The sequence below is a fragment of the Daphnia pulicaria genome, chromosome 3, assembly GCF_021234035.1.
Source record: "Daphnia pulicaria isolate SC F1-1A chromosome 3, SC_F0-13Bv2, whole genome shotgun sequence".
Lineage (NCBI taxonomy): Eukaryota > Metazoa > Arthropoda > Branchiopoda > Diplostraca > Daphniidae > Daphnia > Daphnia pulicaria.
Window position 1 is genome coordinate 7781256 of NC_060915.1, and position 26142 is coordinate 7807397.

A 26142-nucleotide genomic window follows, 5' to 3' on the forward strand; every position below is an offset into this window, starting at 1 on the left:
TTTATTATTCCGAATTTATGGGAGGAATGTAAGATGGTATCCGGGTGTTGTTGCAATTATGAGTCATCTTAAGGTTACGGTTCAGTTTGCGAAACTTTGATGAAAGAGAAATACCGGAGACATTTTGTTTTATTTATTTTTTGTATTTAATTTCAGGAATCCTGTTTTATTTTACAGAAAAAAAAAATAATGAATAGCAGTAAACCATATTTTCCCAGCTGCCTGTATATTTTCTATTAAAAATACACTCTGAATTATTTCAACACTATTTTGTACCTCATTTGCAGAATTTTTACCGGATGGTGCAGGGAAAAGTGCTGATTGATAAACCATAAAAAAAAAACATTCAGAACAAACTATTTTAAATTTTTCGTATAAATCAAAACAAAAAAAAATCATTTCCATTTACGTTTTTCTTGTAAATTTGTAGGTAGCAGTAATTTGTTTCAAAACCCACCAATAAAAAAAAAAATGAACGACAATTCGGGAGGGGAAAAAAACAGAGATGAGAAAAGAGGTCATCGGGGGTGAACACAATGAGATGGGGGATTATCATTCTTCTACTAAATTAATTATAAAATCTCAGATTACGTTCAATTCATTGGCTACGGTCCATGTGTGTCGCTGATAGGCGACGATCCGTGCAAGTGTCACCGAGTGAAGATAAAGTCCAAGGGTCTCTTCCGGACCAATAGCGTCGAAATCAAATTGGGTGCACCAGTGCTTGCTATCCAAATAGGAACAAATCGTGTTTCACGTGTGTTTGTGTCGGATCATCATGCTGACGTGTCAGTGATGTCTCTTGGGTGTGTGTACCTTGCGTGTGTGTGTGTGTGTATTGCTGGACGGGAAAACAAACAAAAAATGGAAGAGAGAAACTGCACTAAATTAATAGAAGAGAAAGTTAAAACAAAAAACCGGGCCGTAGAATGGGAGTGAAGAAACAAACCAAAAAAAATCAAAAATAAAATAAAGGGAGGGGTCGGTTGATTCGTGATCAGCCTATTCAACTATCTAGCAATATTATGTCTGATGACTTTTTTTACGTAACAGAGAGCAGCAGTTCACAGTCATCAGTCATATATTCAAACGGAAATTCAACTGGACGGGGTGACGACGATAATAGCGGCGGAGTTTGGCGACAAAGTCGGCGACTTGTTGTCCGTGTGGATGGTCACCTCGCATGAGAGGACTCCCGCGTTGCCTTCGCTGCTGGGCGCCCCGGCGCTGCTATTGCTGGCGCCGCTGCTGCTGTGGCTGCCGGCCTCGCTGGCCGCATCGGCCTCGTCTTTGACCGAGCTCTCCGCAAGCTCCTCATCAGCGATGGTTTCTTTCGAGTTGGCGAGATCGTCTTCCTCCTCGGCTTCCTCTGGACTGGATTCGATGGCGCTTTCTTCTTCGTCGTCTTCCTCGATTTCGTGGTGCCGGGCTTTCTTATTCATTGGCGACTCGTCGTGGTCGGAAGAGCTGCTGCCGGACGGCGATTGGGCCGGCGAGTGGACGGGAGATTGAGCCCCCATCATGCCCAGGCGGCTGTTGAGAATCGGCGAAATGTTGTGGTGCAAATCCGGGATGGCCGCCCGTCGGTGCTGCTGCTGCTGCTGCTGGTGATGATGCTGGGCGGCGGCGACGGCGGCCAAGTCGGCGTAATAAAATCCTGCGGCCGGCGGCCTCAAGAGTTGGACGCCAGATGGCCTGGCGCCGGCTGCGGCCGTCATTCCGGCCGCACGACTTCGCTTACGATCTTCGTCCAGAATGGTGGGCCCGTCCGATTCGTGCTTCTTCAAATGTCGGTCCAAATTGGTTTGTTGCCCGAAACAGCGGTCGCACAGCGGACACCTGCCGTCAGAGAAACGAAATAGACGATGAGTCAAGGTGAATGAGAATATCAAGAGAATATAGACGAGAACATGCCAACAACATTTCCTGTCGATATCATTTCACCCTTTCAAGGCAATGTTACAGAAGAGAGAAAACAAAAACAAAAAACAACATGCGCGGAATAATAAAGAGCGTGATAATAAAGTGTGATATTATTTTTATTTGACAGAACAGCGAGTTTGATAGCGATGTATATTGTATACGCAATGTCGAGGAGTGATGTATATAGCGTTGGGATAGCGGAGAGGACCCGCATGACGACATCATTAAACCGCAAATAAATAACCGAAAAGAGTTGAGAAATCAAATAGGAAAACAGAAAAAAGAAGGGGCGCTGAAAGGAGGAGTATTTCGAATGAGTATGGCGAATAGTCGCGACAGACAAGGACACGGGCGATGTGCTCGATGGCCGTGATCGCTCACGTTCGACGGTGGCGGATCAGCCGCAGCCAGGAATGACGACTGCTGGCTGACCAGAGAGAGCGGAACGGCCCGTTCAAATAAGTCGAATTGCGCGCGACAAGCACTTTCCATTCAGCGCTATGCGATCTATCGATTGACTTCTTTCTTCTTCTTCTTCTTCTTCGACTTTTTATTGTTTCGAAGCCATTTTTTTTTCTTCTTTCGCTTCTTTGTCTTCCTTCTCTCTCGAGTTATCGGCCTATCTTATATATACCTCCCTTTCCTTTTTTCTTTTATTTCTATATTCTATCTGATTTCGACATTCCCAAAATTGCCACCTACCACCCAAAGCGATGAGAGCTCCGACGAAGCATGACCGCGCCGATTTTCGGTGTTTTGTTTCTTTTCTATTTCGTATTTTTTCGTTTCCTTTTTCTTTTTATGTGTATCTGCTGTCTGACGCTGTTTGGTTATATGGCGAACGTACACATAGAATCCCGATCAGCAATTCAAGTAGGTCAGTATGCAGCATGATCCTATTCGACTACGAAACGTAAAAAAAATAAAAGGAAAGAAGAAAAAAAAAATCGTTGCGCAGCTTTTGCCTTGGTCTTCAGGGCGGTTCCTATACGCTGGCGTGTCGTGATCACACACCCTTCGCTACATCTGCCTTGTATATATATATACATATACGTTTTTTTTTATTATTATTCATTTATATATTTTTTTTGCTAACCAATCCAGTTCGCTCCTCTTTTGGTCACGCGTTCAAAATACTGTTTTCTTCATCTTCTTCTTCCTCTTCTCTTTTTTTTCGAAATTTTTGCCCCTTTTGTTCGCTCTCTACTCATATTTAAAATTCAGATTTTCTGTGTCTGGTTTTATTTTTTTGAAAATGCGCTCAAGTTTTCCTGGCCGCCAGCGACCTGTATTTGTTGCTGGCCACTGGACACAGCAGATTGATGGTAAGCCATCCCTCTCGTCTAATCAGCTACAATAAGAAAGTATAAACACCTTCTTCATATTGTGTGTGTTTGCACACGTACATGACCATTCACGGGTTCTAACGGTGACATCATTCAGCGCAAACGCTCCGTGTCGATTTGCCTCACCACTCCCAAAACCCCCATTTCCAATCCCGCTTTGCAACCAGGTATATCAATCATCGGCCACAGTAGAAAATACAACTTTTCTTTATTTTACAATATTTAATGAAAAGCTACACCTGTGATGAAAGAAGTTAAAAAAAAAAATGTCGAGACTTCTTTTTTTCCCCTATTCGCTTTCAGTTTCACACGATTGAGAGAGAGAGAGAGAGAGAGAAGATTCATAATCAATGCAAGCGAGCAGCGGGGGTTTCTTCCCCCGCATTCAAAATACACGAAAATAGAGTTGGCTTTCTTCTCTCTCCTGTGTGAAAAAAAGAAAAAAAAATTATATAGCCGAAGAAGGGCAGCCACAGCGGAATGGGAGAAACGGATTTTTAATGAAGGGATGAGCTCTAGCGCCACAGCATCTTTAAACGCGTGACAAAACGAGGCGGCGCAGCAGTATTGCGCCAAAAAAAAAACACAGCGGTCGTGAAAATGCTTCTGCTTCACCGAAGAAAAAAGGCGAATGAAATATGAATCGGCGGAGGATTCGTGCTGTTGGGCCGCCTGCGCTCGGTCACAGTCAAAAAGTCTATAGGGATTTCGAACATTAACGACTTTTGCGCGGCGCTCCGTCCAATCGGGAGAGAAAGTTTGCGTCGCGCCCGCCGGTCCGTTTTTTTTTTTTTATTTTTTAAATAGACCAAAGTGAAAGAGAGCACCGAAAAAAAGTCGTCATTATGGTTGTTTTTTTTTTCTTTCCCTTCATGTTCGGGTAAAAAATAAAAAGGGAAATTTCCGAATTTCTCAAGAACATGATGACTAGCTAAATAACTGTTCTTCTTGGTGGGGGGAGAGACTCTTTGCAAGCATCGCATTTCACGCTTGACCCAACAGAAAGTAAAACCAATTGAAAGAATTTCGGTTGGCTATATAGTTATCTATCCGCGCGCAGCCGGCGCCGGTTAGCGAGTACATTTGGCCATTTAAGATTTGGAATACAAAAAAAAAAAAAAAAAAACTGGTTATTCGCGGTGAAAAAAAAATAATAACGAGACGAACTCAAAAGTTGCGTGTTGGACATCGCGTAGAGTGGAAAAGGTAATTTTCCAGACTAATGGAAGATAACAACAAAGAAACATGTAGTAGCTACGGTATTTACCTGAACGGTTTCTCCTTGTTGTGAATGTTGCGAACGTGTCTCTGCAGGTTGGACGAGATGGAGAAGGAGCGATCGCAGTATTTGCATTTGTAAGGCTGTTCGCCCGTGTGAGTCCGCAGGTGGCGGGTCAAGTTGGCCGAGCGGGGGAAGACCTTGCCGCAGAACTTGCACGAGTAGCGGTCGCGCGATTTGTTCACCCCGGTGCTACTCGACGCGTTGCCCGTCTTGTTCGAATTGGACGACTCCTGGCGGCCGAGCCGCGGGTAGTTGCTGCCGCTGCTGGACGCTTGGTGGTGGTGATGGTGCGAGACCAGACCAGTGGCCGGATGGATCAGCGGCGGACAGGGCCGCTGGTGGTGCGGCTGGTTCGGCGGATACGGTCCTCCCGGGAAGACGGTGGTCAGACGAGGGATCTTCTCCATAGAGCGGTACATGGCCTCCAGCATGACAGGGTGGAGCGTGGACGGGCAGAGCAGTGGCGACGAAGTGGCCCGACCGGAAGACGAACTGGGCCGGACCGGAGAAGCTGGCGCCGAAGAGTAAGAAGCGCTGGACGAAGACGGGCGGACGGGAGATGTGGCCGGACTTCTATTGTGGATCACCAGAGGTGGGCAAGGTGAGTCCTGGCGTCCGCGAGCGGGAGAGTTGTCGCTGGAGCGATCCTTCTTGCCGTCAATCCTCAAATCGAGCGGCGCTCCGGATTCATCCGACGGAGAATGCGGACGCCGAGAGGAGAGATCAAAAGGCATTTGGTCCCCCTGATGCCGATCCTGTTGCTCGCGTTCCTCCTCCTCCTGCTGGAGCTGTCGGCCCGGCTTGATCTGAACGGTCAGCTGGCGCAGGAGGCGCGGAACGGCCTGCCCTATGCTGGAGTCGCCGCTGAGCGGCCCGGGGTAGACGGACGCTTGCTTGGGCGACATTTCTCCGCCACCACTGGAATTGGACTGCTGGCTGGCGCTCATTTGCTGGTGCTGCTGCTGGAGTCGGGTGAACAGCGAGGCGTACATGTTGGCGATCTGCAGCTGCTGAGTGGCCGTCGCCGCAGCGGCGCTATCCGTGACCTGTGCGGGAAATCATTGGGAAAAGGAAATTCGGCGACGATTAGATCGGCGATTCAAACTGAATGTTAATGCAGTCACAAGCGGCACGTTTATAATAACGTTCTTTTTCCTTCTTGCGACTTGTGTGTTATTTTCTCCCGAAAGTAGGTCCCGCGTATTACATAAGCGTAATTTACGGTTGCGCTAAACACGGCGAATAATGATCATTTAAAAGGCAACAACCGAAAAGCCCCAAAAAGAAAAGAAAAGAAGAAAAATCCATGCCGAATGGAGGGTACTACAATGGAATTGGGCGCTATTTTGTCGCTAAACGAAGTCTTTAACTGGTGAAGAGACGGCACGGCTTATATGTACGTATGTAGAGAGTATATAGCTACATTAGGCAGGCAAAAAGGTCAACCTGCTTGCCGGCGCGATTCACCTCTCGGCGGTCGACCTCATCAGTCATCATTGACCCTAGAGCGCCTCCTATCCGAGGTGACATTTCCTGTATGAATTCCCTTTTAACTGGAATCTTTTTGCCAACCACCAACCACCCGCTGCCCAATTTCCTATCGATGCCGTTTTCGTGTCCCGTATTATTTAGTATTACCTTGTCTTCTATCTACGATGTATAGTACATAGTATATACAGTCTGGAAATTATAACCTCGTTTGTTTTTTTTGAAAGCATTCTGGTTTCGAACAAGACTGGCTATCCCTTTCTTTACAGAGCACACGGGGGGATAGGTAGCCTTAGAAAAATGGTCTTCAATGGCAAATCGAAATCTTTCCCAATTCTCGGTGATAGAGCCACCGACAATGGAAAGGTCTCAATTGTTTCGTGGAATTTTTTTTTGCCGAGAAGAACCTTGATGGCCACCAGTAACGAGTTTCGGATTCTTGTTTTTTTTTTGCTTCCCTCCTCTAATTAGAGGAGAGCTGGTAGTAGCTGGAATTCCATGAAATTGGGGCTCTAGTGCAGTATTATACCTGTGGAATGAAAGGCCATGGAATGGTGCTGGCGGCCATCGCGGTCATCCAGGACGGAGGAGGCGGCGGCGGTGGGTGGGGCAATCGGTGGTGATGACGGTGGTCCATGGCTAGTGGTGATCTGGCTGGCGGTGGTGATCGACCGTCCGAAGGATGATGAGGATGGTGGTGATGATGGAGACTATCGGCCTTCATCAAGACGTCCCAACAGTGCTGGTAGTAAGCGGCGGCGGTGGCGGCGGCTACAGCAGATGAGGCGGCCTCTGGCTGCTGCGTTTCCACGGCGACGGATGCGATGGATGGCGGATTGCGACGTCGGCGATGATCGGCGGCGGTGAGTGGAGGCGTCAACGATTGCGGGTTCATTCAGAGGAAACGGCAGATCGCAGAGTTGTTTTTATGGAGCTCAGGGTGAGACGCAGTGGTGATTTCAAATCCAATCAGGCCGAATGAATCATTCTATATTTATAAATAGCAGCAGCCAGAGAAAAGTAGAAACAATTAATGAAGGTGATCCAAGGCAATGGACAATTACGAGAACATGAGATCGAGCGCAGCCCATTTCTATTTTGGCAATGGCCAACACTTTTCCCAAATAGCTCTATCATTGCAACTCGATCGGTTTCGCGCTATAGACATCGTATCGCTTTATCGAGGTCGATATTTTTAAACGTCATCGCGCTCGGTTAACGTTGCGCTCGATTAGAGAGTGGACACCGCAGACGGAACCAGCCAGCAGCGTCTATACATGTAAAAGGGACGGTGCAGGAGCCCAACGCAGGCTCTGCTGCCGCGACTCGATAATGGCGTTTAAAGTGCAGCAGCAGCAGTGGACGACAATGTGGTGGTTATATAAAAAAAGAAAAGTAAAAGGGGCAGCGGGGGACACTGAAGAAGAGGTGGGGTGGGGTTGCTTTAAAACAAAAAAAAGCCCTAAATTGGCACAGCCCAGAACTCTTTTTTTTTTTTTAATTTGGTTCCGGTCGATTGTGCTGGCGTTCAACCCACTTTCCCTGTTTTTTTTTTCTTTCTTTCTGGTTCTTGTGGACTCCATTCCTGAGGCTATTTGGTAGCAGAAGCGCGGCAAAGCAATGACATAACAACTTTGCTATCAATGCTGGCTCTTTTTGGGGCTTGCCAACTCTCGTTTTTCTTTGGCGGACACAAAGTCTTGCGTAAAGTCGCATCGACAACTATACTACTGCCTCTGTCTATACACTATACTCTATAGTATATATAAATAGCTGCACTCGTTTTATTTTTCTCTCCTTATTCTTTCTTTTTTTCTTTCTTTCTTTTTTTTTTACCTTGTATACATTCGGCGATGAAGGGAAACAACAAAATTGGAAGTGAAAACACCCAAGGAATCGAGAATAAACACCGCAGACGCTCCGTGACGGAATCCGGGAGACCGTATCGCCTCCCACTCGGCGTGGTTTGATTATTACTATAAGATCTAGAGTACTACACTATTTTCTTCTTTTTTTTTTAATATTTTGTTGTTGTTGTTTCGTTATTGCTTGTTATCCTTTCCTTGATGAGAAAGTGTCGCAAAAAGAATACGGGCCAGATATTGTATAATATAAAAGAAGAAACGGTTGTTTTCACTCGGCTCGTCGTCGAACCTCATTAGTGCGACGACGGCCTTAAAAATAGAAAAGAAAAAAAAATAAGCGGTGCGTTTAGATTGTTGAGAACACACACACATTCATCGAATTAGTTACATCAACCCCATCTCGTCCGTAATGGCCCAGTCAAGTCCGTGTCGTAAACATTTACAACGACTTTTTTCGCCCATCGAATGCGAGGGCGATCTGAATATATAAGCTGGTCCACATTTTTAAAAATGAACCGCCAGTCGTCGAGTATATGGTTTAGTTCAGGTTTCTCCAGTGAGGAGGGAGGCCTATATATAATATATAAATTGTCTATAGGGAAACGGAACCTCTATAGCGCCTAGCGGGTGTTGTTGATGTGTAGGAGCCGTGAAATCGGTCGCAAGGGGTTTCCAGATCGCGTCATCACCGCTCTCGGGCCAAAGGCAAAAGCCCTGGCAAGGCAAAAGAAAGAAGAAGAACGAACGAACGAACGAAAGAAGAAACACACACAAATTGCCCATTTTGTGGGCCAAATTGTTATACGTCGTTTCATTTTTCTTTTCTTTTCCTTTTTCATTCGGTTGGAAGGAAATCTCTTTTTCTTTCTTTTTTTTTGTATTTTTTACGATCGAGTCTCTTCTTCTGACGGTGACATGCGTGACCCCATCGACTCTTCTCTAAAGCCTCAACCAGACACTTAAAACGCGTTTTTTTTTCTTTTCTTGTTATACTCTTAAATGATTGGATTTTTATATTTTTTGGTTTCTAACTCTCAATGTTTCCGGCCTCTATCGCTGTAGGTCAACCGGCAGTTTTCTTTTAAATTTTTTTTCCATTAAAAAAAAAGTAGAAAGAAACACGACGCGTGCCTAGCGCTACTCGCGACGGTGCCTCATCGGGAATGCGCAACCGATTCCGCCCCCAACAGTTGAGGAACAGGGGGAAAACAAATAAAGCGCAGCACCTAAAAATGTGCGCGAATTGTTTCAACAGAAGAATTAAAAGCGAGAACGACTTTTTCGGTGATTCTGAGAACAATGCCATGGCCGGCATCTCTCGTATCTCTGATTAATTCGTTATGTAATACCACCGCCAGCTGAACATTTTTTTATTATTTGTAGTTCCCAATTAAAAATTGAACAACAGAAAGTCGATGATAACAACAACATTTTAATGAGTGGGCATCTAGGGAAAGGAGTGGGCGGATATACAACTCTCGGGTTCGTCAAAAATAGACCAACGAAATAGAAATTGCATGTCAAAAAACAGGATCGCCCGTCTGGGCCTTCAGTCTCGTGCTGCTGTCGGACTTATCTAAAACAATTTGTCTGGACGTTCTTATATATGTCTAACTTCGGGAGATCGGGTTATGGCCGGCCGGGTTCGCGCAACCGAGTTGACGTTGCTCCACATTCAAGGAAAACCCAAAAATAAAAGTCTCTCATTTTCTTTCTTTCTTTTTTTGTTTTTTGTTTTCGGGTCCCCACGAAAAGACATGAAAATGAATAGAGGTTTCACCCATTGTCCACATTTTTATACGGCGAGCGACGAATGTTCCAAAAAGGCAGCCAGCAAAAGAAAAAGAATGAAAAACAAAAAACAAAAAAAAAAAGAACCGGAGCGGTGCATTTACAACCAAATAGGGAAACGCGCAAGGCAACGGCTGCAGCAGCAGCAGCAGACCACCAAGTTTGAAACAGATGAGAGTCCTAAGTACTGCCACGGTTGTATAGTATAGAGCAAGTGTGGCCATTACATCACTAAAGAAAGACGAAGAAGAAGAAGAAGAATGGGGTTTCCCTTCTATTTTTTTCCCAGCGCGCCCACACTCATCTGTATAGAGCGAAAGGATGAGCGAGGGCCATAGGCGAGCAGCCGAGTGAATATCCAAGAAAAAAAACACATTAACGATAGAGAAGAAGAGAGGTCCAGTTACTCCAGGTGGCGTGCGGGCACGACAAATACGACGACGAGCGAGCGCCACCCGGTAATTTGAATCAAAGTAATGGCAGCAGTCGCCTCTCGTAATGACGGCGAGAAACAAAATGAAATGACGGCCGGAGCTCTGCTTTAGTTAGTGCAGCAGAAGAAAGCGAAATTCTCTTATTCTCGCTCTCGCTCGCCTTCGTGTTCTTTTTTTAAGCTTTGTTATTTCTCGACAGAGACTCTCCTGAATCATAAACGTCGACTAATTGAGTTAATGGCGCTCCGCTGCTGCCGGGTGATGATGATGCTATCGTCTCAATAGAAAATCATCACGAGATGAGGGGCCAGCAGCTAGGACAGGAGAGTCAGAGTGCTGAAACGACCGCAAAACAGTCGAAACAAAAGCGAAGAAAAAAAAAAGGAGAAAAGAGTCTGGCCATCAAAAAAGTTTTCCGAGCGGATAATTGAGGTTTACATCTCGATAACCTGACGCAAGAAGAAGAAGAAGAAGAAAAGAAGATAGCCAAGCGTGAACGAATTTTCACTGATAAATCCGAGCTATGGGCAGCACGAATCGTTTTTTTTATTTTTCGTATTATAATAGAAAGGGATCCGACAAGAACAACATCCAGATTCCGGTTCAACTAGATCATCATCAACCTTTTCGGTTTGTTTTGTGGCCGAGAGAGTGAAAGATGGCGAACAAGACAAGCACGAAACATTGTTTAGGGGGAGAGGTGAGAGGAAGAAGAAGGAAAACAAAACTGGAAAATCGTCCAGGGCACACAGCACACACGAAAGGAGATCGTGTCGGAGCGGATTGATCAGCCACTCGTCGTTGGCATCGCATCTCACGAGTGAAATTTATATTCAAGTATGGCATTTGGGGTTCTTCTAGCTGCTATATAGTGCACACTGCACACTACATCTCGACTAAACTCTCTCATTTCTCGTTTGAAGCCCAGTCAGTTTTGTAAGTAAATCAGCCGCGAACTAGCCGAGTAGTGCAAGAAAAAGAAAGGAGAAAGAAAATGGAAATGGAAAAAGAGTGCAGTGCGCGACTTTCTCCCCTTTGGCGTCAATTCAATCCGGTTTGATCATTGGCTCTCTCTCTCTCTACATCTGGCCGTAGATGCCGAGTAGATGCCCGGCAGTTTGGGATGGGATCAATGTGTGAATAAAAAGAGCACACACCGCGTCGCTGCTATATCGCCATCACCATCACTCACAACTGCTGGGCAAGGGAAAAAAACAAAAGGAGCCTCTGAAGCTATGCACGGCCATCAATTGTGCGCTCGAATTGGTTGGTTCCTTGTGTTCCCGTTTTTTTTTGTTTTTTATTATTATTTTTCGGGATGATCCAGATGCGCTGGCCGGCATCATCTCTCCGCTCTTGTAATGACGGCCCTCTCCTATAAAAAATAAAGATGCCCATAGCTCGTCGGCGGGTATTTTTTTTTTCGAAATATATTTTCATTTTAATTGCCGCTCGCGTTGCCGACAGGCTGTTTGGACCGTATGCAAATCTCACCGGTCGTCCGAATTATGGACATTGATGGCTTTAGCTTTCATCATGAGGAGATATAAAATGTAGGCGCATCGCCAGAGAGAGAGAGAGAGAGAGACTTTACGTGTTACATAAACAATAAGGACCCCTATACATCTCTCGGAGGAATCAGGGCCTATATACTAAGTCGATATTATGTGCATGTACGCATATGCATAAACATGCATGTATACGGTCAATCGTATAAATAACATCGTACATATATAATCGCAGTGAATGGCTTTGGTCTTCCAAGGTTTTTTTTTTCTTTTCCTTTTTTTTTTCGGGATTCAGAAACGGGATATAACCACACCTCCCCTCAAGGCTGGGATGGGCCGTCTCTCTCTTTCTCTTTGTTCTTATTTCTTTTCTTTATTTTAGATTTTTTTTTTCTCCGGCCACATTTCAATTTTTTTCTCATTCTTCTTCTTCGCTCTTCTTTCCTTTATCATCTGCCCAGGTGCTGCTGCTGCTGGCCCTGGCCGGTCGTAAGCTACGCATTTTCCTCCTCATTTCTCCTATCTACTCCTCCCGCCCCAAAATAACAACGCGCAACCTTTTCGATGCGTCATATCATATTGCGTATGCGCTAGCCAGGCGTCGTAGAGTACACTCGACCCTGGACAAGTAAATTAGATCGAAGTTCTATACCAAAAGGGAAAAAATCAAATCAAATAAGCAAATGAAGGTATACCAAAGAAAAGAAGAAAAAAAAAAGAAAGGAGTCCACCATTTCACCCGGGCACACGACGGGAGGAGACATTCGACACAAAGGGAGAAGGTCCCCGGACGACGGACGAGAGAGAGAAGGGACCGGTTCGATGACGCGACCGTCAGCGAAAGTCAAACCCGTCGAGATTGATCTGGCATTTCGTGAGACACGGTGTGCATTGTCCTGATTTCTTCGCTCGTCTCTTTTATATTCTCTATGGCCGGCTGGCGAAAACAAACAAACAAACAAATGTAACGGGGGGGTATACACTGGCCGTCATTTCGTCTGGTCATCCATTTGATTTTGTCAACGACTCAACGAAGAAATGTCCAAGGACGATGGAACGACTCCGCTCTCAATTGCGCAAATTGGCGTTAATCACCGACGAATAGCCCAAACACGTCGTTAATCGTGGGGAAAAGAAAAAGGGCAAACAAACAAAAGAAAACCAACTCACAAACGGCACTGAACAACTCCGGAGAACGAAAAAGGAAGAAGAAGACACAAACACAAACGAAAAAGAGAACTAGAAATGGAGGGAGAAAAAAAAGAGGAGGAGCAGAGAAGGAAAAATAAGAAAAAAGAAAAAGAAAAGAAACACAATTTTCAATGACGTCGTTACGGTGAACTGTGTGGAGCGCGCGCGTCTCTGTGTATAGAAAGCCCGGGCGGCCGCGTGTACTATAGATCGCGGCTCGAGATGCACGCATTCTCCCATCGAGAAAGATCTCCAAAACGAGAAGGAAGACGAAGAACGAACGAAGGAACGAAGGAACGAAGGAAAGAAACGAACGATAGAAGGAAAGAATGAGGCGAAAGAAGATGACCATGGTAAGAGTGTGCAAAGTGACTACGCCCTTATTCTTCTTCTTCGAACGTCTCGTATATTTTTTGAGAGTTCTCGCCGTTGATGCCCCGCAACTCGCCTTATATATATGTGTTCTCCGCCACTATCGGAGCTTCTTCTATACGTATAATACCCGTTCTTTTCATTTTTAACGTCGGCTTTTATCCCAATATACTAGTAATACTTCTTTTTTTCTATTTTATTTGTGAATTCTCTTCTTCGTGATTAGGTAAGATGGCGGGGGGAGAAAAAAAAAATTCAAGGACCGAAATGGAAAACGTTTGCGCATACAGGTACTATGTCGTGTGGAAGCGAGTGGGAAAGAAAAAGAATCTTGGTCGCACCAAGAAAAACTGGACCACCACCATCATGCGACGACCAGCATGAAGATGATCCGTGAAGACTTTTAGCGATCCAATCGCCAAGACGCGCTGATAAACATCATCCCATTCAACAGTCACCACTGCCAAAAGAGAAGTTTTCCATCACACACAGAAGGCCATTCCGGTCATGGCTGCCCCTCTTCTCTCTTCTTTTTTTTTCTTCTTCTTCTTCTTTTCCTTTTATCTTTTGTCTTTTTCTTATTTTCCCATGTTTTGTTTCATCGCCTTATTTTTTTTTTTCGTTCGTTCTTCCCGCTCTCTCAGCACATACCACGGCGCTTCTATTTTATGCTCGATCTTCTTTTTTTTTCCTCTTCATGCCCAAAGCTCATCACGAAATCGCCACTGACCCCACCCAAATTGTCTATTCACGGGGGCCTTGGGAGAGGAGAGCGGCCAGCCGGCGAGAGAGAGAGAGAGAGAAGTATACGCGATCTTTTATATATAGAGCAGTCCCTTTCACCTGGATCTTCCCTGGACGCGGGCGCGCCACTCCTCTCTCTTTCTCGAACTACTCCTCCCATTTCTGTTTTTTTCTTCTTCTTCTCCTTCTTCTTCTTCTCTGTCTGTCTATATTTTCTTTTTCGATATCGATGTCATCGCGAAAAGAATAAGAAAATAAGACGACCAAAAAAAAATTTAAGGCGGTCGATGGGGATAATCAGCGTCACGAACTGGCCCCACCACCGTCTCTCTCTCTCTGTGTGTGTGTGTATGCTGGCCGAGAGCCCTGCCCAGCCAACCGACCAACCCAGCTTTCTCTTTCACTGGACTCGTTCGCGTTTTTTTCCCTATTTTATTTTTTCTTCTTCTTCTTCTTTCTGATTCGCGCCATTGTCGGAATGAGCACTCTCTTCTTCTCCAAATTCCCCTACAACTATACCACATCGACCCGCTCTCTTTTTTTTTTTTTTCACGTATGATTACGTTTTTCGTCATGTGATGTAAGAATATTGAATTAACTAGTTTGGAGGGGGGTAGACATCAATTTCGCAAGATTGCTCTTCTTAAATGATTATTTTTTCGTTGAAATGGAGTCATTCCCTCAATGGTTATCGCTCGTTTCGATGAAACACAACGGACCATTTCGAGCAATAAACGTTTTTTTTTTTTTTGGTTTTTAAATGCATATGGCGGATAAAGGTGGACAAATAGAAAAGCGGCCAAGTCTCTCACACGCGCTCAGACCCTCCGTCCGATTGGCCCACCCACTCTATAGCCTCGTCCACTTTCGCGTCGTCTTTTAATAATCGATAAGAGATAATAAATGGAAAGAGAGTGAGAGACTTTCCCGGTCCGGTTTCGACTCTGGCCGACTAGTTTCCTAATCAGCTTGCGGAAAGAAAGAGTTGGGAGGAAATAAAAAGAAAAGAAAAAAAAAAAATTGAAAAAAGAAAAATGGGAAACGAAGATGAGAAAAAGAAGATGGACACATTGAAAAAAAGACGGGCGGTACACATAAATTTACGCTATTCACATGCATTCCGTACCAGGTACCACGACTTTTGTGTTGGTCGATACCTATATGGACTGCAGGTGCTGGACATGGCTATGTGTAACAAGTTCCGGGCTGCCGTTATCTATCTGCGATGACGAAGAAGAATGTCTGTCCGTGTTTTTGTTTCTTTTTCTGTTCGTTTTTTTTCGCCCCTTTTTGTTGTCGATTTCTTGGTTACCTGGACTTAACTTTTTTTCACACGTGCGTAAAAACTGACTGTGCGCGTCGTTAACTCCCGAAATGCTCACAATAAAAAGAGGCGTGGATGGTGATGGGTAGGAACACAGGGGGGGGACTCCTTTCGCTCATCCGAAAGGTATGAAGAAAGTAGGCCAGAAATACCTTGCCTTTTTGTTCTCCCCTTTCTGTGTCTCTGTTTGCTTCTGTGTCTCTTGTCTATTTCTCTTATTTCTCTCTCTCTCTCTCTTGTCTATCCGCTTTATTGATCCCCTCCCTTAAAAAGAAAAAAATAACGAAAGAGCGTCCGATCCAGTTAGTCCAGTTATTCGCTATGGAATTGTCGCTATCCCAATGCCCAATTGTGGACAGCGATGGCCCAATAGGGTCCGGTTTTGGGGACTGGGCAGGGAGAGGTGCAAAGTCCTGGATGGACTAGGGCAGTTGGGGTGAGTGAATGAGAAATCGGCGAGAAACAAAAAGGAAAGGACCCGAAAGTATCTCAGATGAAATGATTAATCAAAAAAACGAACAACAAAAAAAACAGGATAGGATTCTCGTGCGCGCTGAGTCCCACTGTTGGGCAAACATGTGTGTGCAGATGGTTAATAAGATATTCTCGAATGCGTTTCAAAATCTTCGTCGCCGGACGAAATATATGGAACAAGGTCGTTAATTGTCACTCTCTGATGGAAAGGATGCATGGAGTTTATTGGCTACCTACGTCGTGAGACTGCACTCGGCTTGTTTTGTTTGTTTTTTAAAGACGAAACATTCCACAAATTACACTAAATCCGGCAATGGGTCACGAGCGCGCTTCGGAATTTTTCGGGGGGAAAAAAAATTACGAAATGACCATAATTGGCGTAAATAACGATGTCTTGTTTGCGTTAGGACGGAAACTAGCGAGACGTTTGCCCGTCAAATCCCCCACCTTCTCGTTCTCGAGAGTGAAGATGATGGATCAAAAGGAGAATCGACATCAGACCCCGTGGGCAGCAGCAGTGCTGGCCACAGCATATAGAGCCATTCGGACACGGTCACTATAATGTATAATAGACTTTCTATTGCGCCAGCAACATTTGGCCTTTGGATATGATGCAAATAACAAAAAAAAATCAAATAAATCTGCATCCAATTTCGGAATGTTTCTTGTGATTTTTTGCGATACTTTTCTTTGTGTGTCGCGGGACCGTATCAGCCAACTGTCGTATAATGAACAGTAAAGGTCGTCACGATGTTACCCAAACGACATCTTGTTTATTTGCGCGATTTCGGTTTGCTTTTTTTTTTTTTGCGTGTGTTAAATAAAGTGGCCTGTTACCTGCCTGTTACAACCCAATCGTTTTACTTTACAATTCAAAATACTTGTTCTGATTGCTATTTTTCTTTCTCTTTTTTTTTTTTGTTGGTCTGTTAATTATTCTGAGAGATACATTACCTTGCCCTTGTGAAATAAATGTAGGAAGTGAACGCGACGAACAGCCACTCGTCCGGGCGATCTTGACGATTGAAGAAATCAGAAGAAATGAGACGGGCGACGACCGATGTGACGAAGGGTGTATAGGCGATGGATAAAACCGGAACACTGCGCGCAAGGTCAGTGACGGAGATTGAAACGAACCGATCGTTGAATATCCAAATCAATCACGCGCGCATGCAGTTCACGAGTTGCGATGAAAACAACTCGAACTAGACCAAATTGTCAGTCGGCAGCGATTTAATCGTTGGTCAAATCGACTTTTGAAAAAAATTCACTTGTGAAAATCGTTCGATAATATATTTTTTTTTTCGATTTGATTAACTGGAAGGGCGGAGGCGCTGAACGAAGGCAGGGATTGATGGGGTTGTGGCAGAGGGAGAGAGTGGACGAAGACACGTCCACCGGGCGACGAGGAATCACTGAAAGTGAAAACGAATTCGTTGGGTGGCACTGACCAATAGGAGAACCAACCGAAGCGAACAAAAAAAAAAAAGTAACGGGATGGAGACGATGATGACAAAAAAAATGTGATCAATCGTTCAATAATGAAAAGTCGGGCGTTAGCGACGGACACGTGCGTTCAGTTCGGGACCGGGCGCCCGAATGAAGATCAGTGGCAAGTGGTCGCCATAGTCATTAGAGCCACGCCGAGCACCGGTGGCCACGGCAGCACGGCGGCTGCTGGCGAATAAGGCAAAAAGGGAGGGGAAAAGAAGGTGGAAGAAGAAGAAGAAGAAGTTAAAGAAGAAGAAGGAAAAAGGAGGCGGCGGGAGTTTGGGCTGGTGATTCGCGCCCCCATCGCTCTCCGTATAGCGGGAGCGAAGGGGGAAAAAGAAGAAGAGGAGAGAAGAGAGATTGGGAGGTTGAAAAGGTGGGGGGGGGGGGGGGGGAGAGAGAGAGAGAGAGGAAATGTCTTGATGTTGTTGTGTATAGTGCAGCATAGCCCAGCATGCTGCTGCTGCAAACAGCCACCAGAAGATTTTCAAACTCTCCCGCACACACCGGCATAGACACACACCTTTTGGAAAGGGGGCTCTAATACACTGGCGAGAGTCTACAATTCGAACGGGTTGGCCGACGCCCTATTTTGTTCCTCCTCCAGTTATCTAGTCCTCCTCCCACCCACCCACCTTTCTTATTGCAAATGTTGCGCTACGACTATTTTTTTTTCCTTTTTTTTTTACCTTGTTGTTGTTGTATAGACATAACACTGGGCACGAGCATTCTGAAGAAACTTTTACTCTCAGTTCTAGATTGGCGTGGCGAACCCTCCTCCACCACCACCCATCAACCACCCCACCTTGTCAGCTGGCCTCGCACTACTGCAGTTCAGCTGTCCTCCCTTTTTTGGTCCAGCAGAAGAAAGAAGAAGAAGAACCAGAATTTCGAGAAAATATCTAACAAGAGCCGCGCGTCTCTTATTCTTGTGTTGTTGTTGTTTTTTACACAATTCTGACGGAAAAAATTGTGTGCGAAGAAGTAGAGCATCGCCTTTGGGCGACTTTTTTTCTTTCCTACAGGTCTATGCTATATACATCCAACAGTATTAAAAGTGGTCTGGAGTTTTCTCTGTTGGCTCTCTAGATTGATGATTCTGCTCGATTAAAATTTCGAATGAGTCAGTCAGACAGAGAAAGATGGGGGGGAAACTGGAATCGTTTAGTAAGTAGTGTCTGGTGCTGGTGCTCGACTATCTAGCGAGCGTAACTTCTCATCCAGTGATTTACATAATAAGTACTATATGCCGTGTCTGATAGACGGGCGAAAAAGTTGACGGGACTATAACAATATTTGAATTCCCAATCAGAGCGATATCATCGCGTCTGATTAAAGTTGGGAGAAGAGCACACATCAGCATGTCTATTATAACTCGGTTGGAAATATAGGCGCGCTTCACATATAAATATAACGGGGCGCCCGATTGAAATGAATGAAATAACCGGAGCTCATCCAAAACTTTTTATTTTTATGACGAGGCAGAGCATCAAGAAGCTCCAGGACTTGGGCATCACGTCTATCCAAGAAAAAAAAAAAAATAAAATCAAAACCATCTCAAACTGACTGGAGAGAAAGTTGAATCCATCGGGGGGGCTGCTCGGCATCAAAAGAGGGGAGGTGCAAAAAACTTCAACGCACGGACAGACGGCTATAATTCCAGCGCTCATGAAATCCAAGTTCATCGCGACAGAATCAATTTGGTTGGGATGATTAAAAGAAGAAGAAGAAGGCAAACAGAAAGGCAGCAGCAGCAGCAGTCTCAGCGAAGAAGAAGAAAAAAAGGGGGCGATGCTCATCTGTCTGTACTTTGTAACAAAAAAAAAATGCCCTGCCACCACCAAACAACATCCGAAATGATGGATATTTTCGTTCAACTTTGGTCATAAAAAGCCAACACGTAATATTACACATATCAGCTCTTCTCTCGAATGCGGATCAGACGCAGGCAGGCTGGGGAAAATGGAAACGACAGCGTTTTCACTCCGGAGAAGCAGCGGGAGGCAGCCCCAGTTCTCTTTTTTCTCTCTCTCACTTTGCTGCTGCTGCGGCTGCTGCTCGCGCTGCTGCATTGCAAGTTGCAACCCGTTCTTGTTCTTCTTCTTCTTGTTCTTGTTCTTCTTCTTTGGAATTAAGACGAGCTGCGAGCCAAGAAAGAAACTGATAGGAGCCCCGACGAGCTAGGCGGAGAAGGAGGTTTCCCCCGCGACGAGATTGGATGAAAAGTGAACTTTCTACTGTGTGTGTCTGTGTGTGTGTATCTATCCACTACACTGTATATACTCTAGATACACACCTTTCATCAAAGGTATGAAAACGAAATCGTTATTCGAAAGAGAAAAGAGAAAAGAGAGCACGGCGAGCTAGCGCTCCTGATTATTTAGAACGGGTTCTTCCGCCGTCAATTTCGATCTTCATATTCCGTTTGCCAATCGCCAACATCACGAAATGAAAAAGAGTCACCCAAATTGCACATTTGTCAAACATCGAACCCACTTGACGACTTTTCCATTTTCTTACGTAACTTTTAACTTAGTCAATTTATATTATTCCGAATTTCTCCGATTCCCGCAGCGGATACATTAGACTATATAGACGTGCCAAGGTTGGCTGATGTTGCTGCATCGCCGCCATTGATGGGCTTCTTTCTTTGGGTGGGGGGGTCGAAAGAAGCTCGCCAGTTTAACTCGCCCATTTCCTACGCAATCGATGAGGCTGCTTTTGGGCAATTCAAATCGGTCGCAATCATAAAATCAAAAAGCGGCCGAATTGGCGAGGGAAACCAGTGAAGGATATAAGAAGAAGAAGAAAACAACAACCAACCGGCTGGCGCAAAAGTATCGAATCGTGAAGATCGGTCAGAGGTCGACGGCGTGCGTGAAAGCGAAACAAAACTATATATGTATACTGTGTATATCCCGCGAGGGTCTAGTTTGTTTGTATGTGTCTGTGTTTGTGTTCGGTGTGTGTCCGTAACGGTATTGGCCTCCCCGCGTTCCATCGCCGAGAGAGAGAGAGAGAGAGAGCAACAATAGGAGAGAAGAACAAGAAGACGCAATAATATAGCCGAGCAGAAGAATAAGAATAATAAGACGGATACGATTTATATATAGAAATATAAGGACGTGTCGTTCTCTATAGAAAATGGAACGTTGGCAAACAAGATATTCATCAAAATTTCAATAATACGATTATGTTTGGGCGGCACGAGAGCAGGAAACGGACGCTAGCATTTTCGACTCTTTTCTTTTCTTATTTTTTCTTTTCTAGAGAAAAGAAAAGACAAAATTTATTCAAAACGTCAACTTCATCTTCCTCCCACTCTCTTTTTTTTCCGCCTCAAAATGTGAACGATGACCCTGCTGGCTCCAATCTGTAGAATCTACCTGACCCATACGGGGCAGTTTGAGTTTTGTGTGGACATCAAATTTTCCCTCCCAGATAATGACAACTATTTCCTCTCTCGGATATACATACGTTTACTGTAACATATATTCCATCGTAGACCTAATCTGAATGAAAATCAAATAAAGCGGGTGCAACAGAACCAATAGAACAATGCAATGCGATTACTACTACGAAAGGGTTGACAAATGCGGGACAATTCATCTCTTTTTTTTTACTAGCCGCCGCGTTTCGTTTTGGTTTTCTAGATCGTGTTCCACGCTTGATCGGCTGCCGATTGGGACGATTTATCAACCAATAATAATAATAACAACCTTCATCGAGGCTTCGTCTACTTAGAAATTGACTTCACGCTCTAATTTCTGTTTTTTTCTTCTCCTTTTTGCCGCGTCCGATTCAGCGTTGAAAAGTTACAAACTTCCCCGTTTTTCCACAAATTGGTTGCGTACATTCTGTGGCCATCCACGTCGTCGTATTGTTGGCTATAAGCTTGTCCTATAGCGTTGGCATACCAGCAGACTATATAGCTGCTGCTGTAAAAAAAAAAAAGTCCGCATCGCCAACTGAATAGAAGTTACTTGACGATATCGAATTAATTCGACAAATGTGCAGATGTGATGCAAAAAGAACCGTTGTCACTGCTTGAACTAGCGCAACCGAAAATTGTTCGAGCATTTCGAAAAAAATTCACCTCAGCAGCGCTAGAGCATCGTCCAGTTTTCCACTGTGGTTTTTATTCATCGCGACATTGCCCCGTATAGGCGAATTAACTCTCCCGAACGCAATTTCAAAAAACCGCCGAATATACGACTGGCGGAGTGGCGGTCGGTCAGTCAGAAGACCACGCCAATTGATGAATTCCAGTTAATCCACGACCATCGTAACATTTCCACCGCAATAACTTGTGTTGAAGCGACGTTGTTGTTGTCTATAGGATGATGCATATATATACTGACGTGTGGATTAACTCTCACGTATGTGCGCAGCGTAAAAAGACACGCAGTTGTAATTCAACCGCCGTCTCTTCTGCGTGAATATCTAGCGGTCAGCCACGCAAATTGGCTGGTGGACTACTCAGGCGATCCGGGACTAGCGCAACAAATTCACCTCAAAAATGTAGACTAGACTATACACAGTCAAATAACATTGGCATCTCTGTAATCTTTCTTTATTCATTTACGACAAAGCTGCGCCTTATATGTAGCCTATTGTCAGTTGGCGCGTGTGCTTTTTGAAGAGAGAGAAAAAGACACACAATGGAAGAAGGTAAGCCGCAATCTCATGATAGTATTTCCGGCCCGGAAAAAAATGTTCATTCAGAAAAAAAAAGATTAAAAAAAAGGTCGAGTTGAGTTCTTCGAGGAGGATATCCTCTGACCGGTCAAATGTAAATCTCAGAGCCGTAGCTACTTATTATTCTGCTTGTGTATACTCTGCCGTCATTAGTTGTATGGTAATCATGTTATATTCCTCTCGGACCCATAGGGTATATGACAAAGGAGGATATAATAGAAAACGCTGCCCATTAATGATAATGAACGTGGCATTCATGCCGGCTGACCTGGAAGTTCAAGAGTCTTGACCAGCACACCGTCGTCGTCGTCCCTACCACAAAACAAAAACCCGGAATAACGCCGAATGGAAGAGACAAAATCGAGCACACGCGCATATATGTATCCTGTTATATTATAGTCTCCTCCCACTAAAAGGCTACCTACACGTCAAGTCATTAAGGAAATATATACGACTTGTTAACGATTGTTTAAATCCTAATGATTAATAACGCAAACAAATGAAGAGAGTTTTGATTACGGCGTAATCACGTCGATCCGGGGTTTCTACCATTGGCTATTTTATTTTGTTTTTTGTTTTTTTGTTGTTTGGCTGGTTGCAGAGTCGGCATAAGATATATATAATAATAGTCTTGGAAAGAAAAGGAGAGCGAGGGAGAGAGAGCGCGTTGTTTAACAAAAAAAAAAAAAGAAGTTTCGGAGAGGGGCAAAAAAACGGCATCACGCGATGATGGGAGTCGAGTGCTGTGCGGTCCCGGAGCGTGCCGTTTACTCAAGTCTATGTAGCAGAAGAAGGGAAGGAGAGAAGAAAAAAACGGAAAATCGTCAAGGCAAAGGTGTGGTCATCTGATTCGAGCGCCATCAGTCAGTCCAAGGTCTTGTGTGTGTGCATTGTATATATGTATATACGCGATTCTTTTCTGTTATTATTTCTTTCAATCTCTCTCTTTCACTTTTTTTTTTCCCTCTTTCTCTCCTTTAGCTCTCATTTTCGACGTGTTGCATATCGCTTAAACTCCCTCGTCCCCCTCGGCGCGGGAGCTGGCGTCTCCGTTTGATTGACCAATTGTTACTTTTGCTCGGCGCTCGCACTTGCAATGCTACCCATTTTATTAGCCTATATTACCCTGCTGCTGGCGCTTTGTAAGTATGTAATATAGTCATGGCCCCGGTCGCTGTGAACTTGATGTTACTCTTACGTAAACACGACAAACAAAAAGGGAGCGCAGCATAGAAAATCAGGAGTGCGATTAGACTTGTCGTCGTCCCTATTGCGCCAGCGCGCGACTAGATATGTATCGTGGCGCGTGTGGAGGACGCGCGTAGGAGGACCCTGGAACGGATCCTTTGAATCCGTTTTTTTTTGCTGTCCCCCAACAGCCATCAGCAGACGTGGACAAAGAGCTAGTGAGTGTAGTAGTAGGCTATTAGGTTACATATTTCACAACAACGCCAAAGGTTTCGATAGGAAAGGTCATTGCGAGCAGCAGCACTCTTGACTTTCCTTCGTTGGTTGCTGGATTGCAGCAACGCGAAATCTCTCCCGTCGAAATAATATACGCAGAAGCTGTCGCTTGTGTCTCGTATGCAGATCGGTCAAATTATTTGGTCGGCGACGCACGCTCCTCCTCTAGTCGCTAATTGAAATGTTTTCAGGTGCGCTCAATATATAAGAAACAGCGGCGGCAGCATAGCCACCGATCGCCATTCAACAAAGGAAAAGAAAAGAAAAATAGAGAGAGAGAGATCGCCGACTATGTCTAATATGCTCGGTCGTAAAGTAGGCCACGTTAGACGAGAGATGATGCTAATCAGCATCCGCGTTGGCTTTTATTTATTCATCGAGCGTCCAGAACTCTATATACAGCACTATTACCATACTACGGCGCGGAATAGAACTTGATAGCCGTGGGCGATATTTGCGAGCGAAACGACGTCCCGCCGAGCGTGAAACGGCCAGTCGGGTCTCTTCTTCTTCTTCTTCTTCTTCGCGCATACACACACAAATCGTAATCATGATAATCAGCGGGCCGATAAATCAGACGCTGAACTCGCTCAACCCGATGAGGTCGATCGTCTTTTCTTGAAACGATCGTTTTCTCGTGAACGTCGGCGGCCGGCATTACCGCATCTTCTGGCACACATTTCCCGCCTAATAATTACTTACTTAAAGAACGAACCGCTGCGGCAACGTTTTAAAAATAAATAAATAAATAAATTTCCTCGCTCGATATCACGGTCCAAAGCCGAGATTCAGCATTCTCGACTTTCTTCGTGAATTTTGAGCGTATATATCGTTCTATGCAGCAGACCATAATAACACCAACAAAAAATCAGGTTTGGGAGGATTCCAAGAGCAAACTGGAATAACACAGAGCAAGGCGTTAATTTCTTGGCTTCACCTCTATTTCGATTGTAAAGGTAATACGTTCGTTTTTCTTTAAAAAATCAACTAAACTCGATAGACAGTCTATATACGTGTTCCACGTACCAGACGACCTTCGACATTTTGGTTTTCTCGGGTTTTCTTGATTTTCGTGGTCTCTTCGTCACTGGCGTTGCTTTTTATTCTCGGTAATGCGTCGTCGGTATTGAAATATTGTTGTGGCCTTTATAACGGCCCGGGTATGTCGCTCGCCAATACGCACGGAATGGGGAATAGCAGGCTGTTTGCCTTGAATGTGTTCATTTCGACAATCGTTTCGAGTGAGTGCCGATAAGACGAGCGACTACTGTTGTTTCGATCGAAAAAACAAAACACAACAACAACAAGAAAAACGTTTCCTTCGCCAACATGACTTTCCAAACACTTGCGCACACCAAGTATATATAGACGCGGAGTTATTTCAATGTTTCGTGCGCCACATTTTTCTTTTCTTTTCTTCAACAAATAAAAAATTCATTGAAAAGAAACGGAAAAAGAAATATAAAGCCGCGGTTCAAAGTTCATCCTCGAATTTTTTTTTTCCTTACTCGCGCTGGATGCGATTATTATACCCTGTCACGGACAATAAAGGCTCTATTCAGACTTCATTTATAGTTGGTTGTGTGTCTCACAGCTTGCCGTATAACCTGCACATCCTATACTATATAGACTGTACACATTTAAAGATGCTGCAGGCAGGGCAGAGTTCGAAATCCTCTCTCTCTTTAATTGACGTACCGGATATAATAGCGAGTCATGTCTTTTGCCTTCAGTCGAATAAATCCGACACGTGTGGCCACCGCCGTACACACTATGTGTGTGTGTGAGTGTATACAGTGCGCATATACGCGTAACAATAGTAAGACAAACGCGCGCACACACGATACTTTATTCTCTCACGCTAGATTGTTTTGATTTCGGAAATTCTGCACTAACTTTTATTTTTTTTTATTTTTTTTATGTGGTGCGCGCTGTACATATTGGCAGAGGCAGCTGTAGACAGTGTGCAAACGAGAAAAAGTGTGCGGCCGTGTTACACGTCTGATGGGACGTGTGTGCTGTGTGTTGTGTATACGGTAAACGTGACAAGATACAAGCGGTTGTTGGGGGTCTACATAATTTCTCGTTACGCTCGGCGCCCAACAGAAAAGCGACCGCAACAGACAACGGCAACAACAACAGGAAGAGAAACATCTTCTCACGCTCGCGTTGATGTGCATGAAAAGTGGTTTTCATGCGCGCACAGGCAATTGTAATAGTATACGCGCAGCAGTTCTCTCCGCTGTGTACGGGCCAGGTATTTATGTGTGCTCATCTTCTAGCCGTCAGGTGAAAGTCTGCCAGAAATTTTTTTTTTTCTTTTTTTTTTTAAGACGAAGACGGACGTGCACGCAAACCAAACACGAACCGAAAAACACACTGTTTCACAAACGCCTTTTGTTCGATTGAACTTTTGACTGCGGCTTGACGAATGATGGTTTTTATCTAACATTTATTCTTGGCGCTGCAGCATATTCTAGACATATTCACGTCGTGTACGAACGACTCTACACTTGATGATGAAACTTGGAAAATAAAAAAATCTTGGCAGACGACTTACCGGTGTCGGCGATGAAGAGCTATTTTATGGAAGATGGGCGAAGGGATGAAATCAGATGATGTCGTGGCGACGGCGGCGAAGAGACGAATGATCCAACACGAGTCGATTCTCTCGGCGTTTGTCTCAAATAATCAGGAACCCGAAACCGCCTAGGAGGAAACTGTTGAGCCTCCGATACACGCCAACA

The 26142-nt window shown here is 44.7% G+C and overlaps 1 protein-coding gene across 2 annotated transcripts; it reads right to left on the reverse strand.

The window, feature by feature from the left end:
* Positions 1 to 209: 209 nt before the first annotated feature.
* Positions 210 to 26047, reverse strand: LOC124329329 (histone-lysine N-methyltransferase PRDM16-like). 2 transcript variants are annotated; one of them, XM_046788368.1, is made up of 4 exons: positions 25956 to 26047; positions 6569 to 7027; positions 4537 to 5597; positions 210 to 1839 (listed from the first exon to the last, which is right to left on the reverse strand). In XM_046788368.1, the coding sequence occupies exons 2-4, from the start codon at positions 6932 to 6934 to the stop codon at positions 1098 to 1100; spliced, it is 2169 nt and encodes a 722-aa protein (XP_046644324.1). In that variant the 5' UTR covers positions 6935 to 7027; positions 25956 to 26047; the 3' UTR covers positions 210 to 1097. The 2 variants fall into 2 exon arrangements, with proteins under 2 accessions (XP_046644324.1, XP_046644323.1); XM_046788367.1 differs by lacking the exon at positions 25956 to 26047 and adding an exon at positions 16697 to 17360.
* Positions 26048 to 26142: the final 95 nt, after the last annotated feature.